Source organism: Mustela nigripes, chromosome 1, assembly GCF_022355385.1.
Source record: "Mustela nigripes isolate SB6536 chromosome 1, MUSNIG.SB6536, whole genome shotgun sequence".
Lineage (NCBI taxonomy): Eukaryota > Metazoa > Chordata > Mammalia > Carnivora > Mustelidae > Mustela > Mustela nigripes.
Genome location: NC_081557.1, coordinates 268259168 through 268279215, shown reverse-complemented (window position 1 = coordinate 268279215; position 20048 = coordinate 268259168). Strand labels below are relative to the sequence as shown.

General features: G+C 39.8%; 1 protein-coding gene across 1 annotated transcript in view; it reads right to left on the bottom strand.

Moving 5' to 3' along the window:
• The window catches only part of CFAP299 (cilia and flagella associated protein 299), a 579020-nt gene that overhangs the window by 20253 nt on the left and 538719 nt on the right, over window positions 1-20048 (bottom strand). The window contains exon 5 of the mRNA XM_059397269.1: window positions 1175-1304. Within this exon, the coding sequence (XP_059253252.1) occupies window positions 1175-1304 (130 nt within the window). The remainder of the gene's footprint in view (window positions 1-1174; window positions 1305-20048) is intronic.

Here is a 20048-nt window from a genome sequence, read left to right as displayed (position 1 = left end):
TCGCACTGTCTTAACTCCCTCCATGAATTCTGTTTGAAATGTGGTTATTTTGAGTGGACATCTGTTTTGGTCCAAGAGAATGAGGGCCCTTTTGGTCTAGATGACTGTGGAGCAGCCATTCAAACTTTGGACTGACAATTGAGACTCATACATGAGAAAGAAGCTTCTGTTCTGTTAAGTCACTGTGTTGGAGTCGTATCTGATTGCAGACAACAATCCATTTCTTACTGCAGAATTTCTTTTTTCATTCTTTGAGCATGTAATTTTTATGAGCAAGAGATTTTACTAATTGGATATGAAACAAAATAATTTTATTATTATTATTTTTATTGTAAATTTCTAAAAAGTTTTGGGAAAGTTTTTAGAATGAGACTCCCATTTTCCTTTCGTCCGTCCTTGTCTCTCTCCCAGGCATATCAGACAGTCCCTTTCTTCCGCTGGGAAGGAATACTCTTCTTGGCTTGGATTTTAGACTGATGCTGTCATATGAGTATGTTTTCCAAAATCAAAAACAAAAAAAATGCCTAAGCAACTCAAGAACATATGACTTTAAATCAAGTTTTAACCTTCTCTTCCAAACATACAAGTCATGATAAAAAGTCATGATGCAAACACAGTCATTGAGAATAGGTAAGATGTAAATATTTGTCCTTGAACAAATACAAAATATCATGGGACATGTCTTTAAAATATTTAAATAAAATGTATTTTCTAAGTTATCACTTAGAAATACACAAAGAGTAATACTGTTTTCGCTGTTAGTTATATATAAAAAGGGATTAGAATTCTGGGAATATTTCTGAGGTGAGAGTCTCCCTTCTATAAATAGTTTGTCTTCCCCTTTAGAGCAAAAAGTACTGGACATCCCCAGGATCAGAGCACAAAAATGCACTGCCCAATGGCTGCTTGATCTAACTTCGCTGGTAGGCTTGGAGAAGCATTCTCACTTGTGAGTTCTATTTAAATCCCCCCCAAACTCTTCCTTACTGATTTCTGATAATAGATTAAGTTTGGAGTTTTTTCTTAAGGAATAATGAATACCTTATGTTTCAATATAGTCTTTTACTTCTAGGTTTAAATTACTGAAGAGTGTCAAATATTTAATAGATTTTTTAATAGTGGAAAAAATACAATAAAATTCAGAGAAATGTACAAATGTAAAAGAGGTCCTTACCTTTGGATCCACGTTAAGAATTTTTCTGTCTCTTTTGTATTTGAAAAGTAAGCCTTCTGGGTTGTCAGCAATCACTTGATAATTGGGAGTTGAATTCCAAACAGCAATATGACTATCCCAGTTGTAAAAGCTAGAAAAATAAATATTTATTAAAAATTAATATGTATGATACAATAAATTAACAAATATATTTCAGAAAATATTTAGGACAGTTCAGTTTTCCGATAAATGAATTGGATCATAGTCTGTATAACCATGTAAGACACATGTGTGATTAAAATTCTTGCAGAAGAGATTAGACTAGGTTATTCTCAAATTATTTAAATACATATTTATGACTATTTTGCATGACTTCCTGGTTTGGACACTTTAGGAACTAGGACTTAGTCCAGTATTACAGTCCCCAGGAAGTCAAGAAGAAAACTGGTGCAATTTGAAGCTGTTTCTTCCCGCTCAGATTCAGCTTATTAGGAGCCTGTTTCCTGGAAGGAAAGGCCGGTTTAGTCACCTCTTTTCATTCAAAACAAATTATTTCATTTCTTTCAGGCTTTATTTTTAATGATATGTTTCCCAGGGAATGAGGAAACTATGGGAGTGTGAGAGGTTACCATAGGCCGGGCATGATGTGGTACATTCTAGCCCTAAACCCACAGGAAGTTGCACTCCCTTCACAGACCAGCAAGTAGGCTAGGGGAGGTCGACTGGCATGGAGGAGGCCCTGCACCTAGCATGTGACAGGGCTGATATTTCAACCCAGATCTGTGCATTTCAAAGCACAAGTAAGTATGTTCTTTCTGCTGTTCAACATTGCCTGCATTTTACACCTCCCCTTTTTGGTTGATCTGTGGAAACCTTCTATTTTTTCCATGTCTTGCTTTATACTTACTTGTCAAAAATTAATATAATAACTGTAATATAAGTTGTAAGAATACTCAATATATTAATTTCACATATCTTATTCCTATTAACACATTTCTAATATTATGTTAATATGTTCAAGTAGTAACATGTTTCTAATATGTCTATTATCCTATTTCTGGGTTGTTTTGCCCTTTATCATTCCCTTACTCATTTTCAAAGAGTAGATTTCATTGATCAAACTCACTTTGAATTATAGTATTTTCTGAGGCACCAATTTCTGTGCCATTACCTGAAAATGTAATGTTTACCCTCATATTTTTCAATACTTAGAAAAGGCTCATTATATTAATCATATATTTATATCATTGGGGCATATTAATGAGAAATATTTTCTCTCTTCCCCTACTGTTTGTTTTATGGCCAAGACATAGGAATATCTGCCCTTTCTGATGGACAGAGTTAGAAAAAGTGGTTTTCTAATCATCTTTGTCTGTTGAGCATGTCCTCCCCAAGAGAGCCAGAATGAATATTCGATGGTGAATAGTGGGAAGGAGCTGAACATTTCATGCCTTTCTAGGTCCTCACTTCAGTAGCCTTCAAAAGTGAAGTTTACCATGGCAGCCTCTACCCCCACTAAGGTAGCAGTGGTGAAGTTATTAGGAGTCAATCTGACTGTGCACCCAAGCTATATTCTCAAATTCACTTTAATCCATGAAAAAAGATAATCTGACCTCCATTTTACTGGCTAGTCGGTTAAAAGACTGCTAAGTTGGCATAGAGGACAATGGGTGTGATTCTAACCTTTTATCTCTCTCTCTAAATAATTATTTATGAGATATATAGCTATAGATAATCCCAGCGAAATATCTGAGTCCTAGCTTAGCTGTGCTTGGAGTGCCATGACTTATATCACACATTCTTATCTTGTTGCTCAGACCTCAAATTAAAAGTCTTACTAAACTGAGGATTGCTGGGAGGAGGGGGGTTGGGAGAAGGGGGGTGGGGTTATGGACATTGGGGAGGGTATGTGCTTTGGTGAGTGCTGTGAAGTGTGTAAACCTGGCGATTCACAGAACTGTACTCTTGGGGATAAAAATATATGTTTATAAAAAAAAAATTTAAAAAAAGTCTTACTAAAGTCTAGGCAGGAAAAAATACATATATACACACACTCTTTATAAAAATAGTTAATTTGTATAGCATGTGGTACTTTTGATGAGCAATTTAGGTTGTTCTTCAATACTTTCATTCTTCTAGGATGAGGGATGGTCAACAGGTTTCATTTTGCATGTCAATTCTAAGAGCTGATAAGTATTAGTATTTAGTAAGGAAAATTGGCAATAATTATTACCCATGTGCTGGGTACTGTACTGAGCCTAATGGATATATTGTCTCATTTAGCCCTATCACCAATCCCACGAAATACATACAAAATGATCAGATTTTATACATGCAGAGCCCAGGTGATCTTCACATGTACTTGTAAATGAGGGAGGGGGTGGGTTTGATGTTATGCGGAGAGATGTCAACAGATGATAGCCTAGGATTGTTCTCCAGTTTCTGGTGTGGATCCTTCAGTGGACAGAATTACTTACCAGGATATAAAATATAAAAGGAAGGAGCTGGGGGGAAGCGGGAGGTTCAGTTTTGGGCATGTTGAACTTGAAATCCCCCTGAAACATCTGACTTATCTGACTTCTATTGAATTTTTAGTGTCTATCAGTGTCCTTCGCTAGTTCATCTTCTGTTTCACCTTCTCGAGGCCTTGAGCTCCTTGGCGCACCGTCCTCCTAACGTACAACAACTAGTTTCCTTACTTTTTACTTACCACAATCCACAAGATACTTGTCAATCGTCACAGCTTTATCATTCAACGGACCCTATTTATATTGAAAAGTACCAGTTTCAAAATTGATTCAAATGTCTACCTTCTCCATTAGTCCCCACAGTCTCTGAAAACTCTTGCTGAAACAACGGTACCCCTGATCCAATTCTGAATTCCAAATTTCTAACCTCGGTTGGATTTCAGGCACTACAGAGCAATTTTTTACATGTTTCTAGTTACCTTCTCTGTCATTTATTATACGGCTCCGGCCTCCCATTCCTCCACTTTCCTCCTTAGTCTCAAAAGATGACTTTAACCTCTAACTCTATTAGGAAAATAAAGGACCCTAAATGGAAACTAATGATCAATATCCTGTTCCGTGAGTAGCAAATCTGTTTATATGGACAATGTCCTCTGCCTCCTTCTATTCAACTCAGAGGAATTAGGTGTCCCTCTTCCTTTCCGAAACAAAAAGTCATATCCATATATGTTCTGAATTCCGTCCCTGTGGCCTCTTTAATTACTTCAATAAGCATCTAAAAATTTTCTGATATAATCAAATTCATTTCACCATAAAATTTTCCCCAGGACTAATAAATCCATATCAATGTTCCCAACCAAACAAAGAAGAGAAAAGAAAAGAAGGGAGAACGGAAGGGAGGGAAGAGGGGATGGAGGAAAGAAAGAGAGAGAGAGAGAGAGAGAGAAGGAAGGAAGGACGAAAAGGAGGAAAGAAAGAGAAGGAAAAGAGGAAAGGAAAGGAAGAAAGAAGAAAAGAAGCAGAGAGAAGAGGAGCAGGAAAGAGAAAGGGAAGAGGAGAAAAGAGATTTCCAAACTCCTCCATACCAGATTTGCTCCAGGCTGTCGCATTTTTCTCCTAAAACATTAAAATTAACCCCCCTTCTCTATGCCTGTTGGCCCCACACCCTAGCTCCCTCTCCGTCCCCTCACCTCAGCTCATGGCCCACATCACCTGCTCAGTTCCAGTTACTGAGATAAACCACAGACTCCTCAGTCTCGATATCCCAACAAGTACTTGCTCCTTGCTGTATCTCCGTATCGGTGAGCAACACTCAGTACATGCTTATTGGTTAAATACATGATCTTGACCCATCTCTACTAATATGATTTATAACCCGATTAATATTTTCAGTTACTACAGAATTAAAGAAGATGCAAGAGAAATGATTTTAAGAGGAAATAAAGATAATTGATCTAAATCCTGATGCAATGATTTTAATTTTCTTTTACGTGAAGTTCAGAAGTTGAACTATATATTCCAAAGGCTCTTTACAATGCTAGTATTCCATGATTTAAAAGCCTCTTTTCATTCAGTGAGTTTTAACACATTATTCGATTTATGTCTCAGTGTTCACAACTTGGAAATACTTACAGAAAAGTTTAAACATACTGTATTTATAACAGATAGAAGAACTTGCGAGGTAATTTATGTAAAATCCTTGAAGCTTTTGCATTAAAAGAACAATTTTCCATTTACTCTGTATGATAAACATCCTGGACATTTTAGTGTATAGGTATGAGGGTAGTTCTACACAACTTATACAAATAAATTGTAGTAATAAAATGAAATCTGCAGAAACTGTATTCATTAAGTGATAAGGGGACCTCATGTATGTTTTTGGAAACAATTACAAGTTTGTCATTTATTTTCCATGACAATTGTTGATACCAGAGAAAACATTCTAACGACATCACAGGGCAACAGAGCTTTGGACCACCAGGGGGAGTAAATTTCAAGGCCATTGTCCAGAATACCGTGTTTGGCCTAGTTTTGCTCACTACTTTCCCTCAAATGGAATCGAACAGACATACTAAGGGAAATTATGAAAGCACAAAATGGCCAGTGTTAGTAAAGATTCTTAAAATGCACATAAAATACATTAAAGGCAAGTTAAGGCCTTAGGGCGAATACAGAATAAACAAAATGGGGGCCTGGGTGGCTCAGTGGGTTAAAGCCTCTGCCTCCGGCTCAGGTCATGATCTCAGGGTCCTGGGATCGAGCCCCACACCGGGCTCTCTGCTTAGCGGGGGCCTGCTTCCTCCTCTCTCTCTGCCTGCCTCTCTGCCTACTTGTGATCTCTGTCTGTCAAATAAATAAATAAAATCTTAATAAAAAAGAAAAGAATTCATTAGAATAAACAAAATGATTGTTTAGTCACCGGTACGTAAAACAGAGAGAAAAAATAGAAATCACCCCACAGAAACATGGAATTTGACATCACAGACAACACATCACTGGAACCGAAGATATTATCGTCTCAGGGATTTTCCCCATGAATACAATCAACAATTTATAATAATTAGGAAGAACTTCTGTTTCAATCTCCGTTAATAATACAATCTTTTTAAGTTTTATGCAGTAGGACCAGTAGGCTTTTATAGCACTTAAGATTTGCATATGGTTCTAAAACTAAAGCACATTCTCTTTGAGATAAAAAGAAAGAAGGTGCATTTATAAGATATAATTTGTTGGACAAAGACATACTCATATTTAAAGGAAATCTGTAAAAAACAGAGATAAAACTAAAGTCCTACAGAACTAGTTTTGTTAAAAGATTTGAAAAATGAAAAAATCAGGAGATTTCATATCAATCATAGGGACACTTAAATGTTAAACTTTATTGTCTCCTTTTTTTAATCTCTGTGTAGACAGCCTATAAGTAAGATGACCTTATAATTTTGCTGTCCAAACTGGGATCCTCTTGGCAAAGAGAGGGTTGCTCCTAATAATTATGCCAAGACAACAAGAGTGAGCTCAGGTGATGCTGGAGAAGCCGAGATGGAGACATGCGGTCGATAACCACAAATCCAAACATTTAAACAGTGCAGTTTTAGAGTTGATTTATGCAGTATTTATTTAAATGCTTCCAAAGTTTTGCCATAGATTTGCCAAAGATATGATAAAGATGTTTAAACAATGCTAAAGCATGTTTTCTTATGGTTGATTTTTTAAAAAATTTTATTACTGTGGAAAAATTATATTATATGAAATTGCAATTGTGGTATAGAGACATGAAATTTAATCCAGAATAATAAATGCTCTTGCTCGGGTGCCTGGGTGGCTCAGTGGGTTAAGCCTCTGCCTTCGGCTCGGGTCATGATCTCAGGGTCCTGGGATTGAGCCCCGCATTGGGCTCTCTGCTCAGCGGGGAGCCTGCTTCCTCCTCTCTCTCTCTGCCTGCCTCTCTGCCTGCTTGTGATCTCTGTCAAATAAATAAATAAAATCTTTTAAAAAATACTCTTGCTCTTTTTTATTTTTCAAATAATATCAAAGTAGCATAACATTCTATAATAACTAATTTTCTCAAATATCATATTCCATATAAAAATATATGTTTGATCAATCATTTTGGTTGGTAAGAATATGACGTCTAAAGTTTAGTGTTTCTTTAAGTTACTTAAGTTAGTTCCTGTTTATGGCCAAATATTATATTTCTAAATTCAATCAGTTATTTAATAAATGCTTATACAAGTTGGGAAAATACAGATAACTGTTGAACAATGCACTGTAACTATTAAAATAATTGAGAACCTTAAAATCCCTGGTGAAAGATATTCAGGGTGTCATTCAGTTCAACTAAACACAATTTTGGGCATCTAGTTTGTGCCTGGAATGATCCTGAGTATTCAACAATAACACACACGCGCGCGCGCGCACACACACGTGCACCCAGACACACACACATGCACACAGACACACATGCACGTGCACACCCGCACACACACACATGCACACGCACACACACACACGCACCAGAAAAGCAGATTTTACCTTCAAGGAACTCACAGTCTATGGGACATCAGACATGTAAACAAGATTATAGAACAGCATGAAAAACAAGACAGTAGAAATATTTGTAAGGTATTTTTGGACCGTAGGGGTCAAGAAAGAATATATGTCTTGGTCAAATATATTTCTAGTGAGATTTTCCTGATGGAAAGTAATGGGGTCAAGCACTCTAGGTGGAAAGGCTAGTAACCAAGTAGATTTGATAAGAACTGAAAAATATACACAATCAGTTCCTACCACCGTGAGAAATTTTCAGTCATACACTGGGAGGTAAGGTAGAAGGTAAAAATGGCTGTAAGCTGAAAATTAAATATGAAATATGATTTTTTAAAAGATTTTATGTATTTATTTGACAGACAGAGATCACAAGTAGGCAGAGAGGCAGGCAGAGAGAGAGAGGAGGAAGCAGGCTCCCCGCTGAGCAGAGAACCCGATGTGAGGCTCGATCCCAGGACCCTGAGATCATGACCTGAGCCGAAGGCAGAGGCTTAACCCACTGAGCCACCCAGGCACCCTGAAATATGATTCTTAACTGTTTCCTACTAAAACGCAGAAACTGTGTGCCTTCCCTTTGGGGACAGAGTGTGCTCAGCGAAGAAAGCAGGGAGCGCCAGTGAGGCCGGGTCTCCTCATCCGATGGCGCAGGGATGGAGGGAGAGCCCTTCCCCCATGCTCAGCTCTCACCCGTGCACGAAGACAGATGACCTGTGTGGCTCACTGTGGCTCTGAACCAGACGTCTGATGTCAGTGGATGGACTGGCGGTAGAAAGCACTGAGGGAATGGTGAATAGAGTACAACACCTGGGATACCTGACTAACTATAGGGGAATTCTCAAGGGTAGAGGATAATATAGCCAAATGGGAAGATTTCTTAGGTCACCACCAAGGAGCTACTTGTTCAGAGCGACCCTTCTTACAGGGCACCGTTCTGAGGATGTCACGCCTGTTTCCATCCTCCTAGACTGTCTACTGGTCTCCTCACTGGGGACCCCAGCGCTCTGATGGGGAATCTGGAATTTCCAGCCCCACGCAGTGGGAAAGGAGTGGGTGATAGTAACAGATGAACACATTACCAGATTTCCCCCAAGATAGGGCTATGGAAATAGACTTACAAGTTACACAAAGCTCTTTCTGATTTTTCAATCAGAGCAATTATTAGAAACATTTTGGAGTATCTCTCAGTTGCAGATCCTAGAGTGAGAACCTCAAGGTCAAGAACGGATGCCACCAGCTGCTCCTATAGCAACTGGGCTCTGTGGCCATTTTGGTAAAGAGACTGAAGGAGCAGAAATTTCTCAAAGCAGGAGCACCTGGGTGCCTCAGTGGGTTAAAGCCTCTGCCTTTGGCTGGGGTCATGATCCCAGGGTCCTGAGATTGAGTCCCACATGGGGGGGGGGGGGTCTCTGCTCAGCAGGGAGCCTGCTTCCCTTCCTCTCTCTCTGCCTGCCTCTCTGCCTGCTCGTGATCTTCCTCTCTGTCAAATAAATCAATAAAATCTTTAAAAAAAAGAAATAAATTTCTCAAAGCAGAATTTTGAAGTGATGGCGCAGGGAGGGGTGGGGGTCACAGAGTCCTCTCTTAATCTCATTGTTTCTCCTGATATTACTGAAACAACTACTGTGAATATTGTTTTGCACTGATGTAGTGCTTTATCATAGACAAAGAGCTTTCACCATTATACTCTTTTTTAATGTCCAGAACAACCACGTGTGGTAGACATGGTATGTATATATGTACGTATTATTGTTATTACTAAATTATCACTTTCTAGAAAAGAAAATTAGAGCTACAGAATATTCTAGATATTGTGTAACAAAATCAGCATTTAATCTGAGATTTGAAGATGGTTATTTCATCTCTGGTCTGCTAACTATTCCTCTGTGTCCGGTTTCTCGGGCTACGTCTATATCCCATGCAAGGAGTGAAGGTTCTCCCCTGGGAGCAAACCATAAGGAGGGAGGCTGGGAATAAATTCCAAATAGGGGGCTTTTTGAGCCCACTTGTCCCTTTCTGGTAAAAAAGCAGTTATAAAGAAGGAGTTGTTTCGTCTCAGGGAGTGCATTAAAGGACTCCTCTAAAAAACTGGGCCCAATTTTCCATATGTTTTAGAGCAGGATTAGAAAACTTCGAGCTTTGCTTGCATTTACCATGCTGGATATATGCGGGGTGGGTGTGTTAAAATTCAATATAGATTTCCCAGTCCAACAGGGCAATAATTGAAATAAAGTCTTTCTGCGCGATCTGTTTACGTTTGAGAGCCCCCTCTGGCGTTACAGATACCGTAATGAGAGGATCTTGTAGGAACAATTGTTTGTGAGCACCAGCCTTATCATCTGAGTGAGACACAGTGTGCTTTGAAATGAGCAGAACCGGAGATCTGGTCCAGGACCTCTCTACATACATGGCATTATTCATGGGCATTTTGTCAATTGTCCAGATTAAAGAGGTGCCATCTGCTGTTCCTCCTCCTACCCAACCAGGCCATCTAAGGGGTTCTGATAGGGAACGAAATAAGAATCTGGAGGGATTCTGGCTTCAAATAGTTCTTTGTCCAGTTTTTCCTCCAAGTTAAGAGGGAAATACGTTGTCTAGATGTCACATGACTAAGAGCAAGGCAAGGAGCTGAAAGAAGTGCCTGAGAAGTTACAGTAATTCACTTATTCATTCACACACTTCTTTTTTAAAAGAACATTAATGGAGAGGATACACTATGCACCAAGCACAATTTTTCATGTTTGGGATAGAATGAGGAATAACATGCAATTTCTGCCTTATGAGTTCATTATCTAATAGGAAAAAACACAATCCAAACAATACAAATATACTTGAAACTTGATGGGAAGACAGAGGAGAGAAACCTTACTCAGACTGAGGGAAGATAAGCAGAATTTTAAAATAGCTCCCTACAGGAAGTAACATGAGACCTAAATCTTAAGTGAGTAACAGGAATTAACCAGGTAGAGGGACAGCATCGGAGATAGAAGAACGGCCGCTAACTAGAGGAGACAGCATGGAAAATCATGCTGTTGAGAACTGGAACGGAGGATGCAGGGGGTAACGCGGCCAGGAATTTAGTATCAATAGAACAGAAAGTTCACTTAGGTAGGTGAGAAATGAGACTGAAGATCTACCCAGAGAACAAGTCACAGAAAGCCTTATTTATAATACCAAACAATACTATCTTCATCCTGTAGGCAGTGGGAATATCTGAGGGTTAGGAAATAGGAAGGTGGCAGGGCAAGATAAGCAGCTTGGATAGATTATTCTGGCAGTGGGTGAAGAATTGATGTAAGGTGATGGCAGTAGAGAGTGCTAGAATCCATGTGACCAAATTAAAGTCTGTTACTAACCCCAGGCTAGAATTGAAAAAGCATTACAGGTCATGGGGTAGCCAAAAAAAATTATACACGCGCACAAACACACGTATATACAGCAGATAGCAAGTCTACAAGTCATTAGTGAGACGCATTATAGATGACTCTTAGGTTCCTAGCTCGAGAAATTGGATGGATAGTGATATTATTAGCACTAAGGAATGTGAGAATGAATACTTTTTCGGCATGCTTCCATGAAGAAGAGAAATATACTTGAATAGACCTGGCCCTTTGCTCTCTACTGATTGGGTGACAATGAGAATAGTGGACTGTGAGTAGACCCTATGACCCCATGTATATCCTAAATGCTTATAATTGTTACATTCTTTTGTTCAATTGACACATTTATCATTATATAATGATCTGGTTTTGATCCTTATTATAATCTATAGCAATCTATTTTGTCTGATGTAAGTATAGCTGCCTTTGTTTTCTTTTGATTTTCACTTGCATGGAGTATGTTTTTTTGTCCCTTCACTTCTGGTCTGTGTGTGTCCTTAAAGGTGAAGTCAATTGTTTCCAGGCAACATATAGTTGAGACTTGTTTTTGTTCTTTTTTTTTTTTTTTTTTTTTTTACTTTTTAATATATTTTTTTTGAAGAGTGGCATTTTATTTTATTTTTAAAGATTTTATTTATTTACTTGAGAGAGAGACAGTGAGAGAGAGCATAAGCGAGGAGAAGGTCAGAGAGAGAAGCAGACTCCCCGTGGAGCTGGGAGTCCGATGCGGGACTCGATCCCGGGACTCCAGGATCATGACCTGAGCCGAAGGCAGTCGTCCAACCAACTGAGCCACCCAGGCGTCCCACTTTTTAATATTTTTTATTCATTCACTCTATATCTTTTGATTAGAGAATTTAATCCATCTACATTCATTATTGATAGGTCTGGACTTACTTTTGCCATTTTGTATTTGGGCTGTTTGTAATTCCTCTGTTGATTTCTTGTTTTCTTACTCTCTTCCTTTGTCATTTGATGATTTTCTGTAGTTTTATGTTTAAATTTCTTTCTCTTTACATTTTGTATATTTATTATAGGTTTTTATTTTTTATTTACCATGAGACTTACAAAATACCTTTTATTTATGACAGTTGCTTTTAAGTTGATAATGATTTCCAATGCACACAAAGGTCTACATTTGCACATTCTCCTCCATCCCAGTTTTGGTTCTGATGTCACAATTTACACTGTATATGTATAAATCAGGGGCGCAAGAAGGAGACCGAGAATCGCAGACAAATGCGGGGGAGTTAGGATAGGACAGCACGATAAGAATCAAGGGGAATAGAAGGTATGAAAGATAACAGGGAAATCCTCATTGTCAAATGCAAGCAAGGAAAGAGAAAATGACCACCAAAATGTGGCAGTTGTTATTGGTAACTTTCCTCTTAAGGGCTAGCATGTATTTATCTTAGGCTAAGAAGATTATGTAATAAGTAATCTTTGCTGTTTCTGTTGAATTGGAAGATGAAATTCCTGTTCTTTAAAAATAACAAACATTCTCTGACTTATCGGATTCTCTCTATCCTGGAAGGTCGTGGCAACTCAAATTTTGTGAATATGAAAATATTTGGAGCTATGGCTTCAGCAACCTCATCATTCATTTCTACATTATGAATATTAAGACGCTCTTTCAGCTCACTGATGTTTCTATGAGGAGTCACGAAATCTGCGTTGTAATTACCATACTTTTCTCTACATCTGTGGATAAATTTGGGAATTATAATCTTTTACTCATGACCATGTGATAAGTAAAGATTGACATTAAAGGACGGGTTAGCATATGGGAAGAGGGAATCTTGGTTCCTAGAGATCAGGTAGAGAAGTTGGGAAGAAAACACTGGGTATAAGTGTATTGGGAAGGATCCTCACTATTCCTCCGGGCTCAGGTTGTGTAGGTGTGCTTTGAGGTGAAAAAGCTCCAAGCTGGTGTAAGTTAAAAGAGGTGTGCAATACAGAGTCATATTATAAATGAGCATCGTGAAGTGAGCGTCGGCAGTGTGGAGCTGTGATGGAGCAGCAAGAAGCTGAAGGTGAGAATACGGAGCTACGTTAGCCGCAGGCCATTGAAATGCCTTTCTTAAACGGACAGGAGCTTTACTAGGCAGATGCATTACCAAGTTTTGACGGTAGTGCTTGTCTGGGAAATAGGATCATTTGGTACTACAAGGAAGATAATTTTGAGAAGCTCAAAGTTCTTGTGTTTAAATCACAACCCTCTCGAAGGGGAAGGCACTTGAGCTGGTATAACTCAAGTGATAACTTCTTATATCAGAAAGGAGGTTCCTTAGTTATTGGAAATGGTTTTGTGAGTTTGTGTCCCTCAAAGGACAGCAACAAAGACTAACCTCTTGGGAACAGGTAGACACAGCTGGCAGAATTAAATATACTATTAAATCTACTAATCTACTAATACTATTAAATCTAGAATTAAATCTACTGTGATTTCCACCCTTTGGTGTTTTATCTGAAAATATGTTACATTCTGTGGTAAAAGAGACTTTACAGATAAAACCAAGTTTATAAACTGCTTGACCTTAAAATAGGAGGAAATCCTGGACTATCCAAGTAGGTACCATGTAACCACAAGAGCCCTTAAAAACAGAAGAGGAAGGCAGAATAAGTCAGAGTAATTCAAGGCATGAAAAGGCCCTGATGCACCGTTGCTGGCTTTAAGCTGAAGGGGTAACAGGGACTTCAGTCCTGTAACTAAAAGGAACTGAATTCTGCCAACAACTGAAATGGGCTTGGTGGAGGCCTCTTCCCCAGAACATCGAGAAAGGAATCTAAGTCTGCTGACAAATTAATCTCAGCCTGGTGAGACCCTGAGCTGAGAATCCAGCCATACCATGGTAGGCTTCTGACCTACTAACTATGACATAATAAATTAGTGTTATTTTAAGCTGCTAAATTTGTGGTAATTTGTACTCAGCAACAGTAAACTCATATATTAGACATTGTGGAGATTTTGGAATTACCTTCAGGGAGTTGAGTTGAAGAAGAAATAAACATTTTATGACAGTCAGGGTACTGGGATGGACCACAGGGTCAAAATTTATTTTGAATGTTGAAAGGAATGTGACCTCATTTTGTACTCGAGGTTGGGGAAGCAGTAATATAAGTTGTAATTAGAATGTGATCACAGAGAAATAAAAAAATAACACTGAAACAACGCAGATGAAAACACTGAGAATCCACATAATCAGAAAACAACTTGAGGCAGAGAGAAGCTAAACATTTCACAGCCTTCAACTTTTTCCTCTGGACAGCGTGGTACTTCTGTACATGACGTGGAAAGCTATCTTTAAAAAATGTCTGTCTACCTCAACTGTTCAGAGCAAAGTCAAGGAAAGATAGGTTGGCTCTTCTGGGCCAGAATTAAAGTGGGAGCAGTTATTTACTGGGATCCATCATGCTGGTGGTGGGGAGAACCAAAGAGGGAAAACATTAAGTAGAAAGAATTAGAGCTGCTCATCTGGGTATCCTTCCTCAGCGGATCCGTCTCTGTCTGAAGGCCTTCTTCATTCGAATAATAAGGTGTTTTATACTTACAAGAGAGATCATTAATGTACACCTGTTCCATAAACTCTTATATCAGAACTCTTTGCACGACACTACAATGCTGCGCACTCTTTTCCTGCACAACTCTTTCTGCTTTTCCTTTCTTTACCAGGTTTTAGTAGCCAAACAGAAGAAGCGATGTCTTATCATGTTTGTGAGTCACGAGGTGATGAGACTGGCGCTCCAGTAAGCGACAGGACTACCCACTTAATCACCCAGGCTGGGAATGTGGTTCATCTCGGCTTCTCCTCCTCCCTCACTGTGCGTCCTGTCTCTCATCAAGTCTTACAGATTCCACTTCCTTAATCTCCCAGGTATGTCTGCTTCTTTCCAAATGCTGCGTCATCCACCAGTTCTTACCTGGATCGCTACAACAGCTTCACACTCAGCCCAGCTTTCGTCTCCATCCATCATCCCCTTGCAATTATGATTAGTTTTTAAAATATCACATCAGATATGACATCCATGTTTAAAATACTTTCCTAACACCAATGGCTTTCTAAACACACTCTATAGCTTAGCACACAAACTCTCCAAAACTAGAAGCCGCCTCTCTGGCCATCCCACGTACTACCCCAGATTTTTCTCAAGTCTTCCCCACTATGTGTGTGTGTGTCTCTCTCTCTCTTTTTAAAGAGTTACTTATCTAATTCAGAGAGAGAGAGAGAAAAAGAGCACAAGCAGGGGAGAGGGGGATAGAAGAGAGAGAGAGAGAAAGAGAGAGACAGAGACAGAGACAGAGACAGAGAGAAATCTCAAGCAGACCTGGCACTGAGCACGGATCCCAACGGGGAGCTCGGTCTCATGACCCTGAGATCATGACCTGAGCCAAAACCAAGAGCTGGATGCTTAACTGATGGAGCCCCCCAGGCACCTTAGGTGCATTTCATTAAACAAGTCATTCCAAAGCCCTGCCAGGCCTTCTCCACATGCAGACGTGCTGTTTCCTTTGCCTGGACCGCTCTCTCCACATTTTTTCTACCTAGCTAAGTCCTCAATCTTCAAATCTCATATCACACAATACCTGCTGTGGGAACTACAACCCTCAGCCAGCTTCATGTATCTGCCAGTGTCTGTGATGAATACCGTACTACAGAAAACGAGCTCTGTCCTGCAGTAACTGATTTACCGTTCTGACTTCTCGGCTGGGGTAAGGATAGGACCTGGGCTTTCCCCGATTATTCGTCAAGCAGAACCACCTGGCACTTGGTTAGTTCTGACCAATCTTCAGGGTGTTCCTCTGAGGTCATGAGATTGCCATGAGGGGCGTGACTGGACATTCATCTCCAGAATCTGCTTCTCTTTTGCTCTTGTGTCTGCTTTCACTTTCTTTCTCCTCTAGTCTTCTGCCCGGCTAAAAGCTTGGGTGAGGACATTATCAGAAACTCATATATTAGCACAAAAAAATCTGCCTCTCTTTCCATTTGCCAATGTCATGTGTCTCTAATTGTGGGGTGTACGCTCTGCACTTTGAGAGGAGGTGGTTTTGAGTAGATGGTGAGGTGGCTTCCTGATGGTCCTTCAACCACATCACATATTCAGAAACCTCTTTTGTTTATACAAAGCATAACTCTCTGGTCAGTACGACAGATGCCTCAAACATCTCACTGGAAGTTGAACAGCAGAGATGATTTTAGTTGGGTAAAACACACTGTATTAAAAATCCATTGTTTCACCCTTAAGAAGCTAGTAAGAGGGGTGCCTGGGTGGCTCAGTCGGTTAAGCCTCTGCCTTCGGCTCAGGTCATGATCTCAGGGTCCTGGGATCGAGCCCCGCATCAGGCTCTCTGCTCAGCAAGGAGCCTGCTTCCTCCTCTCTCTCTGCCTGCCTCTCTGCCTACTTGTGACCTGTCTGTCAAATAAATAAATAAAATCTTAAAAAAATTAGAAATAAATAAGGAAAGAAAGAAAGAGGCTAGTAAAATATGCCTTTGACACATATTTGGACTTGATAACAAAACATAAGAAGGTAAATCAGCAATATCTTGTTCAGAAACTTGGTGGAAGAAGGTTAAGAGAGAATAATAAGTGCCATAAATAACCTTAAATTACAAAATTCTCTTATGAAGTAATTAAAAAAGTTTCAATGGTTCTAACTCAAAACATCAGGAGAGGACAAAAATTGATCATAGAAAATAAAATAGCCAACAAATAATTGAAAAGAACATAGGTTTTGCTAATGGTGAAAGAAATTTGAGTGAAAAAAATGTTTTTGTCTTTCAAAATGAGGAATCATTAAAAAGAGTGTAACACTCCCTACCAGCTAAGGCACCAAGAGACAAATATGCTCATTGATCGCTTGTGGGCATGCGAGTTATTCATTTCTGGAACGCAATCTGGCAACGTGCATAACAAGCCTGCTAAGTATTCATGTTACCTGACACTGCAATTCCACTTCCAAGCATTACAGACAAAGATATATACTGTTCCCAGATACAAGACTGTTCGCAGAATTCTTCACAACTGATGGTTTGAAATTCACCATACTCCCATTCTAGGCAATCAGAAGGCAAAATTCAAATTTAAATTGGGTCTAGAGAAGTAGAAATGACGAGGAAGTATCGATAAAAGCCTGGGTAGGAGGTGGAGCCTGGGGAGAACAGTGGATATTGGGGTCTTTTCTTGAATTGCAAAATCAGTTGCAGAATGAAAATATGGAATAGCGTAGAATAGAACAGAAATATCAGGGGGCCCTTCACCAGGTAGAGGTGAACAGAAGCTCCACAAAATACCTATTCAGCGTCTGCATTTAGAGACTCAGTTCATCCCTTGCTCCCCTTTTTAAAAAATGTATCCGGGGACATTTCAAACCCACCTCAAAGTAGAGAGACTAGAATAATGAGTCGCCATGCGTCCATTGCAGCTTCAACGATCATTCAGAAAGGGCGCGGAGCCACCATTCCTTCCCTCCCACAAACTCACTCCCACCAGCTAGATTATTTTCAATCTTGGACATAGTATCATTTCATCCAAAGAACCACTTCAGTGTGGATTCCTTGATACTGTGATGTAGTAAGTAATGTGTATCTGGTTTTCATCCTGCCCCTGGCACAGAGCGCTTCAAACCCTTGTAATCTTCTGAATGACAGGATGAAAGGTACATCTGTTGTTCTTCACAAAGAGCTCCTTCCAACCACACCTGAGTTTATGAGGTGACTCTCCGTGGGACCCTAGACCGCTTCAAGGTGGGGGATGGTTGCCAGAGGAACCAACCATATGATTACCAGGTCAGAACTTTCAGCCAGAACACCCCCTGCCCCCTCCACACTTGCCTCTGGAGAAGGAAGGGGGGCTACAGGGCAAAAGACTGAGTTAATCGCCAATCATTCACACATAGAACTTCCATAAAACCCCTAACCATTAGGGTTGGGAAAGCTTCTGGGTTGGTGAACACATCTGCTTTCCAGGAAGATGGTGTATCCCAAACTCCACATGGGCAGAAGCTTCTGGGCTTAGGGCCTTTCCAGGCATTGACCTATGAATCTTTCTCTGGTTGTTTATCTGTATCTTTTGTAACTTTTTTTTGTTTTTATAAAAACCCTGTAAACATAAGTAAATATTTCCTTTTTTTTTTTATTCCAAGATTTTATTTCAATTCTAGTTAGTTAATATATAGTGTGGGGTTAGTTTCGGGGGTAGAATATGTTGTAGCAAATCACCAAACCCAACAGTGGTGGTCGTAGGGGAACTCCTGACTCTGTAGCCATGAGATAGAAGTATGGGTACCCAGGGGGTCCGTTATTTGCAACCGGCTTCTGACATAAGGGCAGTTCTGTGGGGCTGAGTCCTTGAGTTTGTGGAGTCTGGCACTAACTCCGGGTAGTGTGAGAATTTAATACAAGCCTGACACAAGCCACCTACAATTCTGACACTAACCACTTGGACTCAGAAGTGTTGTAAGTAGACTGACAATTTTCCTTTAACCTTTAAAAGAAAACTTTAAAAAGTACAACTACATTAAAAAAATAAAAAATAAAACTGCATTTTATTATCATATCTTAAAACTGTCAGAATTCTGCAGTGTCATCAAGGACCCAGTTAGCATTCAAAGTTCACCAACTGGCCCATTTATTTCTTTTGGAAGTACAGTTTGCTCAACTCAGAATCTAAGTAAGGTCCATATGTGGTCGGGGTCCTGGACGCCCTAGCGGGCATGTTCAGTAACTGACAACTGCTTAATGAAAGAACAGCATAAAAACAAGATCCTGGCGGCTCCTGTAATTGATATCCATGCCGAATTTTCAGAGAGAAGATGAAGCGCTTAGAATATAATAAGATCCAGTGTGGTAAGTGTACAGTAAGAGAGCAAACACACTCACAAACACGCTTACAGGTGCAGCTGACTACTTGCCAGTCCCTGTCACCTTTAAGGAAACCAAACCTCTCCCTCCTGGAGTAACATTACAGCGAAAAGGGGCAAATGTGTCCCTGAGTCTTGGTCTCCGGGCCGTTAGAGCAGCAGCGTATACCCTCTATGTGCTGTTTGCGGTGTATCCTAGAGACTGTAATTAAAGGCACAAGTGAGAGGCTATACTGGAAGGGACAGTGGTTTGGTGCAGTGACAGGGTCACGGCTCGGGATTCAGTTGGGTTCAGCTCCAACATCACAAACTAGGAGGAGGCCTGAGGGTGTCAGGAAGCCCCCATCCCTATCTGGCTGGGGGCAACTGTTCTTTAGCAGAAGGCCTCTGGGGGTGGGGGTATCTGGGGGTTTCTGGGTGATGGGCAGTGAGGAGAGCACGTGACGCAATGAGTGCTGGGTGTTACGCACCTGATGAATCACTGAACTCTACCTCTGGAACTAATAATACAGTGTGTGTTAATTAATTGGATTTAAATAAAGTTTTAAAAACTTAAAAAAAAAAAGACTTTAGAAGGCAAAGCCCACAGCAATCATGAAGAAAACTCTCCTTGACCTAGTGATGTTTTCCTTTGGAGCAAGTTATTTAAGGAAAGTGTAAATGTTCTGCAGCTATTGTCTTTGTTAACCAGTAGCAGGCACGCAGCTGATGGCACCGCACACGTCGGACCTACAGGCACTGACCTGACCAACACACAATTCTGCCCAGTAGCCATCTCCCAGCTCTTTAAAATATATTTTTGGGTGCATGCGTGTGCTACATATATGTATATTATAAATGTTATATTTATATGCTTATGATATTTATAATAGTTGAAATAAACTTACAAAATTTTATCTTCATAACATTTTACTATTTATAATACTTTAAAATTTTGACTTGGGAACTTAGGGATTTCAATTTTCTCTCTTATGTTTCATTCTCCTCTATAGTTCACATATTTTCCACAAGAGTAGGAATTATTTTAAATACAAAAAGAGGAGGAGTCAAGATGGCGGAGAAGTAGCAAGCTGAGACTGCTTCAGCTAGCCGGAGATCAGCTAGATAGCTTATCTAAAGATTGCAAACACCTGCAAATCCATC